General features: G+C 55.4%; 2 protein-coding genes across 3 annotated transcripts; both read right to left on the bottom strand.

The window, feature by feature from the left end:
• Window positions 1-136: 136 nt before the first annotated feature.
• On the bottom strand, window positions 137-4,093 carry Kcnk7 (potassium two pore domain channel subfamily K member 7). Its single transcript, XM_005333433.4, has 3 exons — window positions 2,668-4,093; window positions 717-1,115; window positions 137-493 (listed from the first exon to the last, which is right to left on the bottom strand). The coding sequence occupies exons 1-3, from the start codon at window positions 2,984-2,986 to the stop codon at window positions 288-290; spliced, it is 924 nt and encodes a 307-aa protein (XP_005333490.2). The 5' UTR covers window positions 2,987-4,093; the 3' UTR covers window positions 137-287.
• Window positions 4,094-4,223: 130 nt separating this feature from the next.
• Window positions 4,224-19,435, bottom strand: Map3k11 (mitogen-activated protein kinase kinase kinase 11). Of its 2 annotated transcripts, none has more exons than XM_013362047.4 (10): window positions 17,502-19,435; window positions 13,024-13,204; window positions 12,683-12,831; window positions 12,401-12,576; window positions 12,047-12,290; window positions 11,404-11,517; window positions 10,717-10,852; window positions 10,532-10,623; window positions 5,690-6,067; window positions 4,224-5,046 (listed from the first exon to the last, which is right to left on the bottom strand). In XM_013362047.4, the coding sequence occupies exons 1-10, from the start codon at window positions 18,238-18,240 to the stop codon at window positions 4,733-4,735; spliced, it is 2,523 nt and encodes an 840-aa protein (XP_013217501.1). In that variant the 5' UTR covers window positions 18,241-19,435; the 3' UTR covers window positions 4,224-4,732. The 2 variants fall into 2 exon arrangements, with proteins under 2 accessions (XP_013217501.1, XP_005333489.1); XM_005333432.5 differs by having other exon boundaries at window positions 4,224-5,070; window positions 17,502-19,430.
• Between the last annotated feature and the right edge of the window lie 38 nt (window positions 19,436-19,473).

Raw genomic sequence — 19,473 nt, 5'->3', positions numbered from 1 at the left:
GGGGCTCAGGGTGATGTGGTCTCTGCGACCTGGCAGACCAGGTCGGGGACTCCCAGGTACACACTGAGGCATGACCAGGCCTCTCAAGAGTGATGCCTGGAGTGAAGTCCCATTTTGAAAGAAGGCACGAAAACAGTGGAGCTGTTGCCATTTATTTCCTTTAACCCTCAATTACATGAAGTTCTGGCACCCCCCGCCCCCATCTCCAGGTTCCTCCCCAAGGACCCCTGGCCGTCTCCTCAGAATCTTCCATCTTAAAGGAGCTGAACTCGGTCACCTGACACCTGTCAGCAAGCTGGTGCCTGTCCCGCAGCTGGGGCATCAGGAGGCAGGGTGCTCAGAGACAGCTCATCCTGGCCCAGGATGCCACCTTGGTCCTCAGGGGTCATCGAGTCACTGGGCCCAAAGAACTTCACCATGGCACGGACCTGTGGCAGCTCTGAAAAGGTCTCCACCGCCAGCAGCATGGCCAGGAGCCCTAAGAGCAAGTAACCTGGAGAGAGAGGTTGCTAGGGCAGTTCTTGGGGTGCCCACTTCCCAGGGTGATGACCTACCCTGGCACCTGGCTCCACTCACACCTCTCTCAACCATGCCACCAGGCTTTTACTGTATCTTTCAAACAATGCCCTGGGTTAGGGTCTCCCACCTGTGAAACCCAGGCCCCCAGTGGCTTATGGGAGTTGCAGTTCAGACTCTTTTTCCCTTCTTACACTCACCAAGAAGTGCAAGCTGGCCAAGGTGGTAAATTGCTGGATGCAGGCCATGACCTTGACTGGGCAGCAAGTCCCCCAGCCCGATGGTGCTGAGTGAGCCAAAGCAGAAGTAGATGGCCTCCAGTAGGCTGCAGTCACCCTGCAGACCCCACAGCACCAGTGCCGGCAGTAGCACAAAGATGCAGGCCACCAACAGGCCCAGTCCTGCTGCCTGCAGCAGTGCAGCCTGTGCTGGTGCCAGCTGCCAGCGGGCTGCTACCCAGGTACCTGGGCATCTAAACACAGGCAGCAGGCAGTGGCGCAGGGTGGCCACAAGAACTAGGGAGGCTGGCAGCCCCAGGGATGCATAGACCACACAGAAGGCCTTTCCTCCTGCCGATAGTGGGGCCATGTGGCCATAACCTGGAGAAGACAGAGAGAGCAGGCAGTGAGCTCTTGAGTGGGATGGCTGCTGGAGGTCTTTACTGTTTTCATTGTCTCCCATAGAAAGCTGCCCTCTAGTGGCGGAAATTGCATGCACGCTTCAGGTTCTGCTGCTTCAGTGGGTTAAGGTCAACTTCCTTAACCTCTCTGAGCCGTGTTTTTCTGGGAAATGAAAGGATTAAAGAAGACAATCTTAGCCAGGCAGGCATGGTGGCTCAGACCTGCAAGCCCTGGTACTCAGGAGACTGAAAGAGGATTGCAAGTTGAGGCCATTTAAGGCAATTTAGCCCATCTCAAAAAAAAGGAAAAAGGTCCCTTTGGCCATCTGTAGCTGGGACAATTCACAGAAATGCTGTCCTTCCCCAGGGAGATCCTGGCTTTCCCTTTTGCAGTAGTGGTGATGGAAGCCAGAGCTTCACACATGCTGTAGGCAAGTGTTTTACCACTGAGAAACCCCAACCTGATCCTGGCTTCCTAAGAGATTGTTCAGTTCTGTCCTTAACCTGTACTGCCAATCCACAGCTAGTGGAATATCACCCACTATTTCATCACCCCAAAGTGCATTACATCTTTCTATGTTCTGGGTCTTGCTCTGGAATCTGAGTCTACCTGGGCCCTCACTTTTGGTTGGAGAGATAGACAGGAAAAACAGTCTCGAAGGTGGACACAAAAGTACTACAATCAGGCAGCATGCATGAGAGAGGTCAGTTGGAGCCAGGGAAGCACATGCAAGGCAGGGAGAGGTGACAGAGCAGAGCATGCTGGGAGAACAGGATCAGCTAGTTGAGAGGTTGCAAACTCCAATGCCCACAGAAACTGACCGTGAGATAAGAGGGAGAGGTGAGTGGTGGGACTAGGATAGGCTGGAGGGCATGTGCTTTGCCTAGAGACAGGACCTGGACCAGTAACATACTGGACCACTATGTTACCTTGCAGGGACTCAGACTCAGTATAAATTGTTTCTTGAATTTCCAAAAGAAGGTAGGTGTGAGGCCCAGAGTTTGATCCCCAGAAACACACACACACCACACACATACCCTAATAATGATAATAATTCAGACACTTTGCAGGACAAAACAAAAACCCAGGGCCATTGCCTCATTTCTCTGGGCTAAGTACATGCTGTTTTCCTCAACCAGGAATTCCTTCAACCCTCATGGCTGTGCCTCCTGTCATGGCTAACAGCTCATCGGGGATTCCTCCACTATACTCCTCCTGAGCTGGTAATCCTGGTCTGTGCTTTCTCCCTCCATCCAATAATCCATCCTTTGGTGTTGTCTCAGGCTCATGGATCTGAGTATCTCTCCTGGATTTCAAAGGGTGCCTGGGGAGGCCACACCCCTTCTGGCAGCTGAAGTGGAGGCACCAGTTGGGGTGTGTTGGTATGGGGAGCCCCAGTTGTGATGTCAGGCCTGATAGGGCTAGGCTCTGTCTTAGGGCTTTGGAGTTGGGGGAAGGGCTGCACCCCCAGGGACCTCAGGGAGCCAGGGCCTCAGGAGCCAGCTCCGACTGGGCTGCCTGGCAGCCTTACCCGTGGTGGTGAGGATGCTGGCAGTGAAGAGGAGGGCCGAGGGCAGATTCCAGTTGCTGGCCTCAGAACTGTTGCCCAGGCTGGAGACTCCGTGGGCTTGTGCTCTCAAGGCCACGCCCAGTAGCTCTTCCAGTGCTCCAGGTGGCAGGCAGGCCCCGTAATCTGCCTGGAAGGTAGCCAGCTCGACCTGGAGCTGGGTCTGGAGCTGGAGCGCTGGGGGGCCCTCCAAGGCCTGGAGTACCACAGCCCCAAGCCCCATGGCCAGCAGGTGGGCCACAACTAGGAGCATGTACCGGGCCCAGGGCCTCAGACCCCCCATAGCGTGGCGCTAGTCTGGTGACCTGGGAGCTGGTGGCTCCTCCACAAGCACCTGGGAGGGGCTCCGCAGGGCTGTTGGGAGGAGGCGCTGTGTGGGTGGCTGGGCAGAGCCGGGTGAGTGTGAATGGGAGGGTGATGAGCCTGAGCCTCCTCCCAGTTTCTGGGGGCAAGACTTTTGCCCATTTCAGGCAGCTGGGGTGGGGGCAGGTGGAGGAAGGTGCTGCAGTGAGGGAGAGGGCAGGAGGCTGAGGCTGAGAGAGAACCTCACATTTATTTCAGGTCATGTTCACCGGTCACACATACCCCATCTCATTCAGATACCAAGGAAGAGGACAGTCACAGGTCCCTTTCCTCCTGATGTTCACACAGGAAATGTATGAACCAAGACGTGACATCTTCACATTGTCTTAAGTTCTTGGAGCAAACAGCCAGGTCATGGGAAAGCTCCCTTAAGAAGGTGACATTTCAGCTGGGGAATGAGAACAGGCTACTCATGGTGGGAAGAGGCTGCGGTGGGGAAGGAGCAGGGGGCTCACCATGGGGAGGGAGCAAGGATACAGGCCCAGAGACCTATGTGGGGGACCCTGGGGGTGGAAGGACAGTGGCCAGGGCAGAGGAGTGGTGGGATTCAGGATGGACGTGGTGGGGGCAGGGAAGGTGAGTCTCTGCTACACTGCAGACAGAGCCTGGCTGCCATGGCATGCTGGGGCAGGCAGAGGAGCCCGAGCCACACTCCCACAAACTCTTGTAGAAGCGTTGAAAATGCCAGGATGGGTGGACTTATTTTGCGTGTGTCCAGATTGTGGATGAGACAAACACAGGCAAATCCTCAAGACACTGCTTCACGGCCTGTGGGCTCCTAAGTTCAGAGATCTACCTGGGGTGGGGACAGCACAGCCAGGGATGGTGACCTGGGGAGAGGACTCTTTAGCTGGCCCCAGAAGATAGGCAGAGACCACCCAGCAACAGGGAGGATCAAGGCAAACAGTCGCTTGAATGGTGGAATGACCTGCAAACGTGCAGGGTGGAAGAAGTCTGGGAGGGGTGGGGAGAAGGTGGGCGAGGCCAGCATGTGTGGGTGTCAGGAGGGCTGGGGCAGGTCTCAAGACAGGGGTATGGTACAAGGTATCCTGGCCTAGGTCCAGGCCATCTGCCCACTGTGCTAGGGGCATGAGGACACCAAGGTCCTCGGATAGCTTGAGTCTCCTGGTTACCTCCAAGAAAAGTGTCAGGCTGCATTTGGAGAGACAGCTTACAAGTTTATTTGGCTTCATTGGATCCCGAGACCAGGGCCCCCACCCTGGCTGGGGTAGCAGGAAGGCACCCAGAGAGCCCCGGCCCCACTGACCCCCAGGGCAGGGGGCCCAGGCACTAAGCCCTAGGGGCAGGGGCCACAGTAGCAGGACTTGGTCAAAAGTGCTGGTGACAGCTGAGGCTGGCCCCTCCCCTGCACCTCCCTCCTCCCTACACCCTGGGGGCAATTCCCTGAGACAGGCTCTGGTCCTCCCAACCAGCTGGGTACAGTGTCAGGCCCCAGTGGGGCAAATAAGTCAAGGGGACCTATAGGTCGTAAATTGCACCCCCCATCCAGTGTGATGGCTTCCTGTGCAGTGTAGTGTTCCTGACCCCCAACAGGGGGCGGAGTCTCTGGGGGAAACCAAGCAGCTCCAGATGCGTGCCTGGCTCCTGTTCCAGTGTATGCTGCGGCTCCTCCATGGCAGGTGGGACAGAAGACGGCCTGGCCCACTCAAGGGCCGGCCTCTGGTGCCCATGGGGCTTGGGCACCCATGTCTTTGGTCTGCGCCCTGCAGTCCTGGGGGCCTCCCCGGAAGGGGTTGGCAGGTGGGGAGTCCCAGAAAGGATCTGAATCTGGGAACAAGGTCCAAGGTGCCCGTCTGGGCGCAGGCTGTGGTGAGGGCAAGGGTGAAGGCCGTGGTCCAGCTGACACGAAGCTCCACGGGTCGATGCGGCTGCGAAGGGGTGAGGGCCGAGGTCGGCTGATGAGGCCCAGGGGTGGTGAGCGTGGAGTGCCCGGGGTGCCGGGAGCAGAGCGTGATATTCCTGGTGGGGGTGAGACAGTGCCTCCTATGAGGGTGCAGGAAGAGCACAGGGTTAGGCAGTCACCACCTCCTAGGTGCTAATAGCTCACTGCAGCTTGAGGAACCAAGGCCCGAAGGTGTCACCACCTTTCTCAAACTGCACAGTGAGCTACTTGATTCCTAACTTCCACAGCCCTATATTCCAGAGTGCACCTGTTTATTACTAAGTGGCTCAGAGCAGGGGTATGGAGCAGATTCCAACCCTGCCACTTACAAATCTGGGAGCCCAGAGTCCCTGACTCTCTGTGCTTTAAATTTTATCATCTAAAAACTGGGTACCATAAAGTGCTCATGGCAATCTTTAGAGACCTTTTCTCTACAGGACCACCATGGACAGTAACTGGCACAATTAATCAACCTGTAGGAGTTGTCTTTGTCACCATCACTTCTATTATTTTATAGCTAGCTGGCAGCCCATCTCGCCCCTGACCACCGTACAGTTGAACCTACAACTCAGTTCTTTACATGTGTCCCCAGTGCCCTAAGGGACCAGCTTGGGCTCCAGCAGACATCTGTGGTCCTGGCCTTGGTTTCCTGAAAGTTCCCAAGCAGTTCTTCCCCTCTCTGGTGGCTGCCATCTCAGCATCTGCCCTAGGGCCACTCACCACGTGTCTCCTCCCGCCGGGCACTCTTGGCCGACGGCTGGCCGGTGGGGACACCCAAGTCCAGCAGCAGGGGCCCAGGGGTGGAAAGGCCTCGGGCATCCTGCGACTTGGAAGAGAGGCAGCCGATCGGGGAGGCAGGAGGCTCTGTGGGGCACGGTGAGGTCACCGGCACAGGGGTCGCTGTTGGGGGCTCTCCGCGCTCGCGGCCCAGACCCCCAGGTGGCTGCAGGTCTCGGCCGAGGCCCAGGGAGGCCAGCAATGCGGTGCCGCGCAACAGCGCCCGCTGGATCAGCTTGGGCGTCCCGGAGCTGCTGCCGCGCTCCGCTGGTCCCGGCCTCCGCGGCTCTTCGGGCTCTGGGCTGGGCCGTGCGGGGTTACCTGTGAGCAAGGGTGTCACAGGTTAGGCCACGGCTGGCACAACACCCTGGTGAGGGTCTGGAGGAAGGACCGAGTTCTAGAAAAAAGGACTGAGTTCTGCTTCCCAGCATTTCCATGGGTCAACTCCTTTCCCAGAGGTGCCCATCCCATCTGATACCCTCCAGCCTTCCACCAGCTGGGGGAGCCTGGGAAGGGCAGCAGAAGAACCAGCAGCGGCAAAGCCTGGTAGGCAGCTAGGCCCCTGGGGAAAGGACAGGAGTTCAAGAAGTAGCAGGCTGAGGCCAGTGACCAGCCAGGTCAACTTCCAGGCCCCAGTGCCAGGTTGGCCCCATTGCCTGGGACCAGTACTGTGCTCTGTGCCAACTCCCTCCCCCGCTGGGCGTCCCTGGCCCTTCTCTCACCCACCCCCACTCCAGCAGCAGTTTGTAGGGAGCTCACAGGTAAATTCCAATGTACACAATAGTTCCTGGGGGCACACATCACTGTCGCTATTCCAGAAATGAGGAAACGGAAGCTCAGAGAGGTTAGTTCCTTGCCTGGGGTCACAGCTAGCTTACAGAGGATGTGTTTCTGCCAGGTCTGAGCTGGATGATTTAGAAATTTCATGTTGTCTGATCCTTAGGCCCCAGAGGTTCCAATACAGGGACAGAGACAGAGCTAGCCTAATTTGTGCAGGAGCAGCAATGCCTTTGTGACCCACCGCTTGCCTACAAGACTCTACCTAGATTTAAGTATGAGTGTCCTTGGGGCTGCGGTGGTGGCTCAGTGGTAGAGCACTTGCCTAGCATGTGTAAGGCACTGGTTAGATCCTTAGCACCACATAAAAATAAATAAAGGTATTAAAAAGAAAAAAAAAAAGAGTGAGTGTCCTGTCTTTGGGGTTAGGATTGCCTTGACTCCATTCCAGACTACCTGGGGGCGGGGTGGCAGAGCTGGGGAACTGGCCATGAAGGGAGACATAGGGCATCTACGATGGTCTCCTTAAAGTCCTGATTTGGTTACATCCCTCCTTAGTTCTCTACTGCCATCAGAAGAAAGTCCAGCTTCCATAGGGGGCTGTCAAGTCCTCCCTGGCCTTGCCCCTTTTGTCCTTTCCCTCCCCCTTGGGTCATGGACAGAGCAGGCTCTCTGGAGTGCCACTCTGGGTTGGGTGGTGGGAGAAAGAGCTGCAAGGCTAGAAATGCTCTGCTGTGAACAGGACTCGGTGTGGAGGTCCTGCAGTCAGCCACAACCCTTACCCAGTCTCTCTACCTCCCATCTTCCTCCCAACCACCCTTGACTACTGCCACTCAAAGGCCCTGTTGCAAACCTGTTAAAAACAGGGTTCCTCTTAAAACTCATCATTTCCAGGCCTTTCCTGAAAAGGCTCTGCCTACCCTTCCAGCTTCATTCTCTCCTCCACTGGCCCACACACCCTGGCGCGCCGCCTCTGGCCTGACATTCCTCGGCTTTCAACATTTCTCTGAGTTTCAGTGCGTTTCCTTCATGCCTGTACTCTTGCTATTCCTTCCGGCTGGCACATGTTTCCCACCTCAACTTTTAGCTGACCTCTTACTCACTGTCAAAAACCCAGCTGAGGGCTGGGGTTGTGGCTCAGTGGTAGAGCTCTTGCCTAGTGCATGTGAGGCCCTAGGTTTAATCCTCAGCACTGTGTAAAACTAAATAAATAAAGGTATTGTGTTCAACTAAAAGAAACAAACATTAAAAAAAAGAGACCCAGCTGAGATATCACCTCCTCTGTGAAGCCTTCTCAGAATCCCCCTGAACCTGTGTAGCTGTTGTCCATATTACACCTTCTAGAGCCATATTCTCAATACTTACTAATCCCTACTCTACTTGTTTATGAGACTGCCTTCTCCATCAGACTAGAATATCCCCAGGGTCATGGCAGTGTTGATCTCAGTGTTGACAACTGGCTCATAATGCATCAATATGTATTTGAGGGAAGAGTCTGTGCTTAAACTCCTTTCAACAACCATAAGAGATAATCACTAATTCACAGTGAAGAAACTGGCCATTTATAGTGAGTTTAAACAGAAGAGGGGAGAGACACATTTAAACAAGCACGAAGCCACCTGCAGTGGTATACATTTGTACTCCCAGCTACTCTGGGGGCTGAGGCAAGAGGATCTGAAGTTCAAGATCAGCTCAGACAACTTAGTGGGACTCTGTCTCAAGATAAAATAAAAAGGTGGGCTAGCTCAGTTGGTAGAGTGACTGCCTTGCATGAATAAGGCCCTGGGTTCAAGCCACAGCACCACAAAAACAAAGGGCTGGGAATGTTGTTCAGTGGTAGAATGTCCCTAGATTGAATCCCAGTATCAGAGAGAGAGAGAGAGAGAGAGAGAGAGAGAGAAACCCAGGGTTCCAGAGGTAAGCAACTTATGCCAGGTAATTCACCTAGGATTTTAATTTGCTTCTAAGCTTCCTAGCAGTCAGAGTTGGCAATCCTGTTGTTTAAAAGAAGGCAGTATGACTCTTCCTGACCCAGAGGTGAAGGTGAAATTGCTTCCGTGGGGCTCATGGAGAGGACATGGCCATGAAGTGGTTAGTGGCTCCAGGGCAACCAGCTTCCCAAGGCAGTTTCTGTCAGTGTGGGCTGAATATATCCTGCCAATGTGCAACTCACTGCAACAAGGTCCCCAGGGGTCAGAGACATCCAGCTGGAATCAGGGTAGGGAGGTTGGGGGATGAGGCTCCCCACAATGGCTTATGCCTGGGACACTTTCACAGAATCTGGGACCTCTGTGAGGCCTCACTCTTTGAAAAGTCAGATACCTGAAAAGCCAGGTATCTGATTCTGTGGGTAGTTGAGAGGCCAAGGTCATGTACTCTTGTGGGCCCAGATGGAATCAAGTGCTCAGTCAAGACTAGGCTGGGACAAGTGGTGTGGTTTTAGGCAAAGTGGCAAGCTTGAGGAGACTGGGCTTCAGGTCCTTGTCGTTCCTTTCCTTGGGAGCTCAAGGAGGACAAGGCCAGAAGGCTCTGGAGAACATAGTCAGGGACTGCTTCAACCTACACACCTAGATTGACAAGACCTCAAGTTCTCCATTGCTCTGCCTTGGGGCAAGACAACTCACCCCCCACTCCCAGGGTGAGATAGACCAACAGCCTCTGCTCTGTTGGGTGTCCTAAAGCAAACAACTCCCATCTCTTTGTCTCAGTTTCTTCTTCTGTAAAATGGAGCCAATAATAATACCCACCTCACAGAATTGCCTGCCACATGGAAGCCAATAAGTACTAGCTGATATTATTACTATCAAATCAGATAATGGTAGAGGTGATGGGCTGGGTGGACATGGGTTGGGAGGGGTGAGTCTAAACTGACTGTTGTATAGGGATTTGGTCTGAGGGCCACTAAGCTAGGTGGAGGTGGGGCTCCTGAGGATAGTACCTGGGCTGGTACAAGGATCCACAGGCAAGGGATGCCACCTTCTACCTCCTGCTAAACTCAGCGTTGAGCTGAGCCCTCAGCCCTCTGATGCAGGAGTTCTGCTCTTTGCCAATCCTCTGGCTTCCTAAGCAGTTCAAGTGAGAAATGCTTTTTCAAGTGAAAGCTTCTGAGGAAATGGGCTGAGGAGAAGGGAGCCAGAACATCTCTTGGTTTCATGCTTTAACTGGGGGTTTCAGGCAGGTTATTTCCCTCTGCTTTTTTTTTTTTTTTTGAATAAGGGATTGAACCCAGGAACCCTTCATCCCTGAGCCACATCCCTAACCCGTTTTATATTTTATTTAGAGACAGGGTCTTGTTAAGTTGCTTAGGGCCTCACTATGTTGCTGAGGCTGGCTTTGAACTTGCAATCCTCCTTTCTCAGCCTCTTGAGCCACTGGGATTACAGGTGTGCAGCACAGTGCCCAGCTTATTTCCCTTCTTGCATCCTCAGTCTCTTTATCTCTAAAATAGGGATAACCCTGGCACCTTCCTCACAGGGTTGAAGAGAATGCCTGACACACAGAGAAGCCCAAACTTCCCCAGAGGCAGTGACAATGGGCCCTGGATCCCTGGCTATTCTGCTCCTCACCTTCCCTACCCACAGGCTCCCTATCGGGGATTCTGAGAAGCACAGTGTAGCAGTTATTTGTTTGGCCCCAACCCGTAGGCAGTTTCCTTCCTCTCTCTGGACCTTGCTTCCCTCAGTGCCAAATGGTGGGGAGCAGTACCATTCCCTGCTTCCTTTCCTCCCTAGAGCCAGCTGAAGGTACAGTGCGGCCACAAGGCTAGGAGAGCCTCTGGCAGGCCAGGCTTGAACAGGGGGGCTAGTCTCTTGGCCCAAGGTCCTGGGCTGAATCCAGTTTGGCTGTGGGCCTGTAGGTCAGACCTAGGACTGCTCTGCCTAATCTCAGATTCAATTTCCCAGTTGCTAGAAAGAGACCTATCAGGGCAGGATTCCTGCTCTGTCTGGTTACATTTCCTGGCTCTCCCCAGCCCAGAAAAATCCTGCTGGGGGAGACAAGGCCACTCACCATTGAGTGTTGGGGGTGTGGAAGGAGATCCTAAGGGGGAAGAGTCATCTGAATCCAGGTACCACGCGGCTTCATCCATGCGTGACCTTCTCCTAGCGAGGGAAAGGGTGGGGGGGGCGTTTTGTGAGTCTGAGGAGTGTGGGGGAGGCAGATCATGCTCAGGTAGGAGGCATTCAGTCACTCACCTCCCATTCTGGGCCTCTCCAGGTTTGGGAGAACTGGGACCCCAGGCCCAGCAAGCTCGTCGCTCTCCATTGCTTGAGTCCTCCAGACGACGGGGAGACTGGCGGCCCCATGCCTGTCCAGGTTCTGCAGGTTCCACTGTGGAGGAACCCGATGAAGTCTGAGCTGATCCTTGCCCCCCCCCCCCCCCCATCACGAGGCTTTGCAAGAAACTCTACAGGATGCCGGGCAGGCTGGGCCCCAGATTACTCCCAGGGAGGGGACTTGTTGGGACAGGTGGATCTGGGTCCTGGGTCCAGCAGTGAGGTGGGGCATATCATTAATCCCTCTGATGACATTTGCTGTTTATAAGTTAGTACAGATAGGGACACAAACTGCCTTATTAGCTATATGGCAAATTACTTTTTTCACTTTTCTCGTGTATGAAATTTAAGATAGTAATGCTATTTGTTTAAACAAACTCTTGTAAAGAATTAAAATTAGCAAAGGATTTAAGAAAATGACAAGTACATAGTTGTTTAACTAAGAAATTAAGTTTTTTGGTGAACTGAGAGGCAACAGTCTAGATAGAAGGGGAAGGAACCCTGGAGCAGAAGGGAAAGGAGACAGTGGGCGGAGTCTGACACCAGGGATAAGGTGTGACACAGGACTAGGAGCTAGGGGAAGAGATAGGAGGCTAAATTTCTTACACTGGATGGCCCGGAAACGGGGGAAGGTCGGCGAATCCCCAGCCCCAACCTCAAAAACGTTTCTTCTCCGGTCAAGGCCAGGTGAGGCCTGCACGGTGATGCGGTGCTTGAAATCTGGGGTTTGGGGAAGGAGAGAGTAGGTGCAGGTTTGTGGTGGAGAGCTACCAAACCGCATGTGACCGTGATCTCCGTCTGCTCCCAAGCCACACAAGGCAGCGGCACAGTGGCTTTGTGACAGCCTCACCGCTTCACAGGAACCCAGACTTTGAATAAGGAAAGCTGAAAGACCGGACTCCACGAACGGACTAGCCCAGCAGAGTCAAGGTTCCCCAGGGGCGGCCTGCCACGCCCCCTCGGTCTTCCCAGAACAGTCATGAGCTCCGCCCCTTCCCGGCCGCAGCCACTCCCAGGCAGAAATGCAAATATTCCCGCCAGAACCCACCCACAGATACAAAAAATACTCAGGATCCCATCCTTCCAGCCTTCAGCTCCAGGGTCCACCCACTAACACCCTACACCAATCCCAGTGCCGCCAGGACAGGGGGCTAATCCCACCCCTCCGCCCACGCAGCCAATGGGCTCCGCGACCCTGCCCCTTAGTGCCTACAGCCAATGGCGGGCGGAGTCCTGAGGCCCCGCTTACCCAGGGGCATGCTGATGCGCTCGCCGCCGTCACGCGCCCGGAGCTTGCTGCGCTTGAAGGTGCCGCGGCGACGGCGGACGTGCGGCCGTTCGCGGTCCACTTGCTGCAGCAGCAGCGTCAACTCGCGCTCAAACACCTCTAGCTCCCACTGAGCCAATAGGTGCTCGCGTCGCCGTAGCTGTTCGGCTTGTGATCGCTGCTCACGCGCCGCTCGTGTCAGCTCCTCCTCGCGGCTCAGTAGTTCCTGCGCCCCCGACAGGGAAGGCGGTGGGGTCATCTCGGCACTGATCCCTGTCTGCCCCACCGAGATTCGGAAAATGCTTTCCGACTTTGGGTACCCGCGAGTCCACGCACCTTTTCCTTTGCCCGCAGCTCATCGAAGAGGCCCTGGATCTCTCGTTTCCAGCCTTCTTGCATCGAATGGAAGGAGTCCCGCGGCATTTCCCGCAGGACCTGCGCCTCTAGCGCCTCCAACTGCTGCAGGATGGAGGCGAAGTCGGGCCTGCGGTGAGGGTCCTGTGCCCAGCAGTCTAGGGGCACGGCAGGGAGGGGGGACAGAATAAGAAGGGGGTCTGTGGGTGGATGTGTCCTGGACCAGGGAGCTCTGCCCCTTAGCTGCCCACCTTGTCCTCTTACCGGCCATGAGCTGTGCGAAGGGTTCTGGACAAGTGGACGGGATGGGCAGTGTGAGCTTGTTAACAGCTACACCATAGGCCACAGCAAGACAGTCGATACCACGGTAAGGCACTTCCCCAGTCAGCAGTTCCCACAGCAGCACCCCAAAGCTGTGGGTGAGACAAAGGGTCTGTGTGCCCTCCTCTGCTTACTTATTACTATTTCACCCCAAAGCAATGAGGAATTAAATGGTCTGGGTCCCTTCCCCTGGTCTTGGCTTGTCTGCCCACCCAAAGGCTTTGGCAACCACTTCTGCCCTTTGTAGCCCCATGGCAGACCCTGTCCAGTCCCCCAGGCCACACCTCCAGACATCGCTGCCCTTAGAGAAGGTGGAGGCCTTGATAACCTCAGGAGCCATCCAGGCATAGGTGCCTGCAGCACTCATTTGCGTGGTTTTATGCCACTCTCGAGCCAGACCAAAGTCGGTGATCTTCAGGGTCTTGTGTTCCATGTCATCTCCTTCAATGGGCTGCAGCAGCAGAACTGGGGAAAAAGTGGGGCAGGATTGTGGGTGTTTCAGGATCAGGTAGTGGGGACAGGGGAAAAGCTGGCAGCAACCTGTCATCTGACAGATGGCCTGGCTAGAGATGATGTGGTCGATATCTTGCCCTTGAGAGCTTACAGCTGGGGATGGGGTGGAATCAGTCAAAAATAAATTCTGGGACATATTTTCCTAAGGTCTACTAGAGCCATGTATTTTACACACAGTCCTAGCACTCAGAAAAAAAAAATCACTGAGGTAGGTGTTATTCCTATTTTAAAGTTGATGAAATAGTAGGAAAATGACTTGGCCAAGGTCATACAGCAATAAAGTAGAGATTCCACCCTGCTCTGTGTAGTTCAGCTCATGTTCTGAATTTTCCCTAATATTACATGAATAAAACTTAGCAATGTTCTTAGCAGATTCTTAGCATTTGTGAGTCTGATTTCCAGAGAAATCCATGAGTGTCTTGTCATTTTGCTGAGACAGGAGTGTGAATCAGACACACTCCTGGGAGGGGGAGCAGGTAGGAAGCCCTTGGTAAGCAAGAAGCCCAGCAGTCACCACTGGCCCCTGGTGCCTACATCATCCTGTGGCTAATGCAGCCACTCCTAGTAGAAAGGCTCCAGAAGATAACTATTAAGGCTGCAGGATGTGAGGAGAAAGGGAGGGGTGGTGATTCTTGGCCATAAAGGAGGAGGCTATGGCAAGTAGGAGTGGATGGTCAGACTTGGCAGGGGTGCTTGGCTTTGACTCAAATTTGGGCCACCATACTTGGTACAGGAAGACAAAGAAGCAACTTGCAGATCTCTTGCCAGGACAAATGCAGCTCAAGGGAGAGCAGTTTTAGAGGAATAGAAAGAAAGGTCACAGGATTGTCAAGGGTCTGAAAGGGACCTTCTAATTTTCTGGTTATAGCCAACTGCATGGTGGAGAGCGACATCTGCTTGCTGCACATGCTCTCCTGCCCAGGGTGTCACTCAGCACTGTAATGGGTACTGGGGGGGGGTGGCAGGCAAAGGGGAAGGGTACCTACCCAGCCAGGTGAGTCAGGGAGGACTTCTCAGCCGAGGTGGCAGACAAGGCATTCAATTTTTGAGGGCCTAAAGCCACAGCTCCCGATCCTGCTGCTGGCTAAGCCCTGTGGACCTTGTTGGGGATCTGGCACTGCTGTCTAATCCTTCCCACCATCCCTGGCTGTTTCCTTAAGGGCCTTCCATCATTGGCTGCTACAGTTCTGGCATTCCTCAGAGCCCAGCCTCTCTTCAGCTTCTGTGCATCATCCCTAGGCCATCTCAGCTCACCCAGGTGCCAGTCCCCCTCCCCACTGGCATCTTCCATACTTAGAGTTCTAGGCCAGACAAGAGCCAATTCAGTGCCCATTAGCTGCTCCACCTGGCATTCATCTGCTCTCAACAGCCTTTATTATGCCTGGCAAATGTTTCTGTCATTTCTCCTAATTAAGAGAATGGTCTCAAAATCCACCCATTCCTTGGAGCCAAACTGGGGCTGAGTCCTGCAGAGTTAATGCAGCTCAAGATGACCCACCTCAGAGGATCATCACAGAAGTAAGCTATTCATACTTTTTAAAAGCCTCCACTGGGGTCTGACATCTGGCAAAAGAGTTTTCAATGCCAGCTGCCTTACAGAGTCTGTGCTCACATCTGTCCCATCCACTCACTCCACTGCACCCTTGATCATTTCTTACTTCCAGCTTCACAGCGGCCTCTGGTCAGGCCACGGAGGCTCGGCACAGCACCAGTTATTAGCCCTGTGCAATTTCATCCAAGGAACCACTGTGTAGGCAGGAGGGGCAGCAGGCACACATACCTTTTCTGGAGCCCAGGCCCACTTTTCTGGAAGACCGGCCCTTGCTCTAGCCACCTGTGTGACCCATCAGACTGGTATTGCACTTTCTGCACCAGTGTCTCAGCAGGGTGGCCCGTCTCTCTCACTTTTTTTTCTCTAGAGGAATCTGAGACCCGGAAAAGAGCAGCAACCCCCCCAAAGCCTCAGATTTCTTTCTACTACCTCCCCAGCCCCACCGCTGGCACCTGCTAAGCCTCAACCTCAATTTGGCATCCCCCGCTTCTCCTCCAAGCTGTCTTTCTGCCTTCCTGGGCCTCGAACTCATCTCATTCCTAAGTTGCTGTTGTGACCCTGGGCATGGGAGATTAGGGGGTACGCTAGAGGGCTCAAGGCTGGGACAAGCCTTGCAGCCCCTCTTAGTGCACTTTAGCCTCTCAAAGGGACCTGACCACCAACCCCACCCCCCCACCAAGCTGGCCTCTGTGGAGCCTGGGAGTGGCCTGGGCAGTTCACACCTCTTCCGCTTCCCTCCCATGGTCCTTACTTCTCCTTTCTGGGAGGCCTGGGCAGGTCTACAACTGGGAGGGGGGTCCTTCAGGGAGAACTGGGGGAGGTCAGACCCAGGCCGGGCTGGCTGGTCAGTCCTGTGACTCGTGGGCCTGGAGAATTCCCCCTTCTCTCCCCGCCAGGCTTCCTCACAAGGCCCCCATTGTCCAGGAAAATCACGCCATTGTTTCCTGCCTGTCCCCCCCATCTCAGAGACTCCCCCCACCCCAATCCTGCAGACAGCAACTTGGGCCTAGGACTGGGGTCTGTGATGTTGGATGCCAGACTCAGAGGCCGAGGGCACCTTGCTTGGCCTTCACCACTACCACCCAGACTCTTAGAGGGAAGCAGGGGAACTGAGGGGGGCAGTTGGGGGAGCAATCCCTGTCTCCTTCCTCTCTGGCAACCCCCCCACCCCCAGCTCTTTCCTCCCCTGCAGGCAGCTGGGCTAGGGAGGGAACAGGGGCTGGAGCAGGGGCAGGAAGCCAGCCCAGGGGCAGCAGGAAACACAGGAAGCAGTGGGGAGGGTGGGGAGCAGGGGCCTGGGCTATTGTTCCATTTTTTCTGGAAAGAAAACGGAGGAAAAACAGAAGACAGGAGCCCCCCCACCCCTTGGGCCTTCGGGGAATCCCCTTCAGGCTAGAGCTGGGAATGGGGGTTCCTGGACAGCTAGTAAGGCTTGGGGGGCAGACTGCTCCCTCTTATGGATGAGTGTGTGGGGAACGGCAGGCCTCCCCTGGTCTCTCCAACCTTGGCAAGGACTCAGGTATCATTGAGTTTTGGTGCTATCCTCTCCCTAGCCCCTTGTCCAAAGAATAGAAGCTCAAAATACCTATGCTGCTTTCCAAATGCTTCTCCAGACTCCACTGAGCCTCCTCCACACCCTCACCCCTAGGTTTCCTATTGCTACTACTCTCCAGCCTGTGCCCTGCTGTCTGCCTACTTGCCTCTGCTTTGGTTAGGCTCTGCCTGGACACCCAACCAAGTGCTCTGGTCTGGCAGGAAGCTCACCTGTTGTGGGAAGCTCTCACTTGTCTGGAGCCCATGATGGGCAGTATGTAGAGGGCCTGAGGTGGTGGGAGAAGGAGCCTCCCTTAGCCAGGCACTCCAACCCCAAATGCTGCTCCCAGGCTGGGTCTTCCTCATGATCTTGCCCTCAAATGTCCACATTTGAGGACCTGTCTGGCATCCTGAACCAGGGTTTGCCCAGGCTGATAAGCCATTTCAGTCTCCTGGTGACTCCCTTTTTAGAGAGGCTGAAATTGAGGCTCTGAGTTGAACTAGCCAGCTAGAGGTCTCGCAGTCAGGGAGGGATGGGGCCAGGATTCCAGCCCTGGCTCCAGACTTGACCTCCACAGGATCTCTCCCCTCTGATATGTGTCCTGGAGGAGCTGCCCACCATGTACAGGAGAGAGGAGAAGAATGGGGGAAAGTAGAGCAGCAGACCCCCCACATGTGAACTTCAGGGGGGGAGGAGATGAGGAGCACCTCCAGGGGATGTCCTTAAGATAGTGGCCACAAGTGGGATGGGGATGGCCAACTTGAGAGATCTCAATGTCATTTTCTTTCTTTCTTTTTTTGGGGTGTGGTGGTGCTGGGGATTGAACCCAGGGCCTCATGCACGCTAGGCAGGTGCCCTACCAGTGGACTATACTCCCAGCCCCAGAGAGAACTCAATTTTCTAACTTGCCCAAACTGTAGTTACAGGCTGGAATCAAGGACTCCTGCTGGGGCTGAGGTAAGGAGACCCTGCTGGGTGTCTGGGGTTCCTGCCATGGGGCCAGTGTGGGGCCATAGGTAACCCTGGTCAGCAAAGACTCCCCTAGGACAGGGACTCTGGCCTCCAGCAGATCCCTGACTAGATTCAAGCTGAGGATTGGGAGGAGGTGTGTGCTGGGGCCATGCCACCCTTCCCACCCACTGTCCATGCCACTCAAAACTCACTGTTGTTGGACTTGAGGTCGCGGTGGATGACAGGTACCAGGGCCTCGCAGTGCAGGTAGTGCATCCCACGCGCAATCTGCACAGCCCAGTTGACCAGCACATGGGGTGGCACACGCCGCCCAGCCAGGGCACGGCTGAGGGGCCCACCGGCTGCATACTCCATCACCAGGCATAGGTTCGGCTCCTCCAAGCACACAGCCTTGAGGGCAATGATGTTGGGATGTGCCAGCATGGCGAAAAGCCGGGCTTCCTGGCGAACGCTCTCAGCAGTCACACTGATGTCCTCATCAGGATCCTGGCGAGCTGCCTTCACAGCCACCAGCTCCCCTCGCCAGCTGCCACGGTAGACCTTGCCGAAGCCACCAATTCCAATCACCTCCTCCAGCCGCAGCTCCTGGAAGCTGGCCACCTCGCAGGGGGGCGGGCCGCCACCCCGAGACACATAGTTGGATGGAAAGATGCCTACCTGGCCACCCACCTGGCCTGCCCACCAGCCCTCATCTCCTGAGATGGCTGCATCCCGGGACAGCACTTCCACACGGTCTCCCTTCCGCAGGGCAAGCTCGTCCTGCCCATTGGGCTCGTAGTCGAACAGGGCTGTCCACACAGGGTTGGCATATGCCGCTGCCTTCGGGGACCCCTCTGGCCGGCCTCCGCCACCACCCCCGCTGCCCCCACTGCCACTGCCATTCCATGATCCCAGAGGACTCTTGAGGAAGAGGTTCTTCAAGGGCTCCATGGCCAGGAGCTGGCACTGGAATGTGTGGGGGACCTCCCCGTGGTCCCCACCCCCGCTGACTGCCAAGGCCCTAATGCCGGAACCTGGGCATCCGGGCCCTGGCCCTCAGCCCCAGACCCACGCCTCTCTGGGGAGCCAGGAGTGTTGTCTCCCGGCCCCCCGCATCTCCGGCTTCTGGAAGAGGGCACCCGGAGCAGTGTAGTCAGGCTGGAGGGGTGGGGCCCCGGGGCCTGCGGTGCCTCACCATGGCTGGCTTGTAGGGGCCCAAGAGTCCCTCGGTCCTGGAGTACTCCTTGGAGGTTGGCTCCAGCGCCCTCCAAGTGTAAGGTGGGGCCTGCCAGGGGCAGAGCCTGGACTCGGCTGGGCCTTTACATGTAGCGGGCAGAGAGTCCCCAGTAGGGCCGAACCTGCCTCTTCCCGGCCTTGGTGGCTTTGGCCCCGACGGCTCCGACCCCGTTCCCTTCTTCCTCCTCCCTTTGTACTTTGGCCCTGGGGGCGGGAGGCAGAGGTGGAGGGTGGAGTTTCACTTTTTTCCGCTCTTCTCCCTCCTGCAGGAAACAGCATCAGATGACGCGGGCGAGTTGCACCGCTCCCCTCCCGGAGGCTCCGGGTGGCTGGGCTAGGGAGTTCCCTGGGACGCAGGCCCCGAGACGCAGAAGGGCAAGGGTAGTTGCAGACCCCCCCCATCACCGAAGACTTCGTGATCTAGGAAGGAAAGTCCCATACAGGGTGTTCCGTTGGCCAGGACCGACCGAAGATAGTCTCTCCTAAGGGACCAGCCCGGCCTTCTGCATCTGAATCCACAGCAGCAAAATGGGCTATAGAACCGCGCTTGGCAGTGCAGCAAGCCGAGTCTGGTTTGGGCTACGAAGTCGCGGGACGGTGTGATTCATTCTCTTTGAGTTCCATTCTTTTCATATATGAAATAGGAACAAGAAGCTCTGATTTGCAGGACTAGGGGGGTGAGGGTAGCGGAAGACTAGAGGACAGACTCAACGGGCAGCACCTCAAGCTCTTTCAAAAGGCCTATACTACCCCTCACCTAGGAAACAATCCGCTTCTTCGTGTCCCTTTCCCAATGGAAGATAACCTGAGTCTGTTGTTCATAAATTTGCCTAGGACTGACTGGAACCAGAATAGCTGAGTCGCCCTCACCACCGCTGGGTATTCTTGACCCCAATTGCTTCAAAAGTGTCACTTTAAGAAAGACGACGCTATCCTATTCGACTACTC

This window comes from Ictidomys tridecemlineatus, chromosome 4 (genome assembly GCF_052094955.1).
Source record: "Ictidomys tridecemlineatus isolate mIctTri1 chromosome 4, mIctTri1.hap1, whole genome shotgun sequence".
NCBI classification, from domain to species: domain Eukaryota; kingdom Metazoa; phylum Chordata; class Mammalia; order Rodentia; family Sciuridae; genus Ictidomys; species Ictidomys tridecemlineatus.
The sequence above is the reverse complement of the archived record's forward strand: the minus strand, read 5'-3'. Positions and strand labels throughout refer to the sequence as shown.

Excerpts from the sequence above, each read along its gene's own strand:
- Kcnk7 (XM_005333433.4), bottom strand. The coding sequence starts at position 2,986 with ATGGGGGGTCTGAGGCCCTGGGCCCGGTACATGCTCCTAGTTGTGGCC. Across the intron at positions 1,116-2,667 it reads CAGCATCCTCACCACCACGG|GTTATGGCCACATGGCCCCA; the intron begins GTAAGGCTGCCA and ends TGTCTTCTCCAG. Across the intron at positions 494-716 it reads TGGCCAGCTTGCACTTCTTG|GTTACTTGCTCTTAGGGCTC; the intron begins GTGAGTGTAAGA and ends CTCTCTCTCCAG.
- Map3k11 (XM_005333432.5), bottom strand. The coding sequence starts at position 18,240 with ATGGAGCCCTTGAAGAACCTCTTCCTCAAGAGTCCTCTGGGATCATGG. Across the intron at positions 12,832-13,023 it reads AAGGGCAGCGATGTCTGGAG|CTTTGGGGTGCTGCTGTGGG; the intron begins GTGTGGCCTGGG and ends TCTCACCCACAG. Across the intron at positions 5,071-5,689 it reads CCGGCGGGAGGAGACACGTG|GAGGCACTGTCTCACCCCCA; the intron begins GTGAGTGGCCCT and ends GCACCCTCATAG.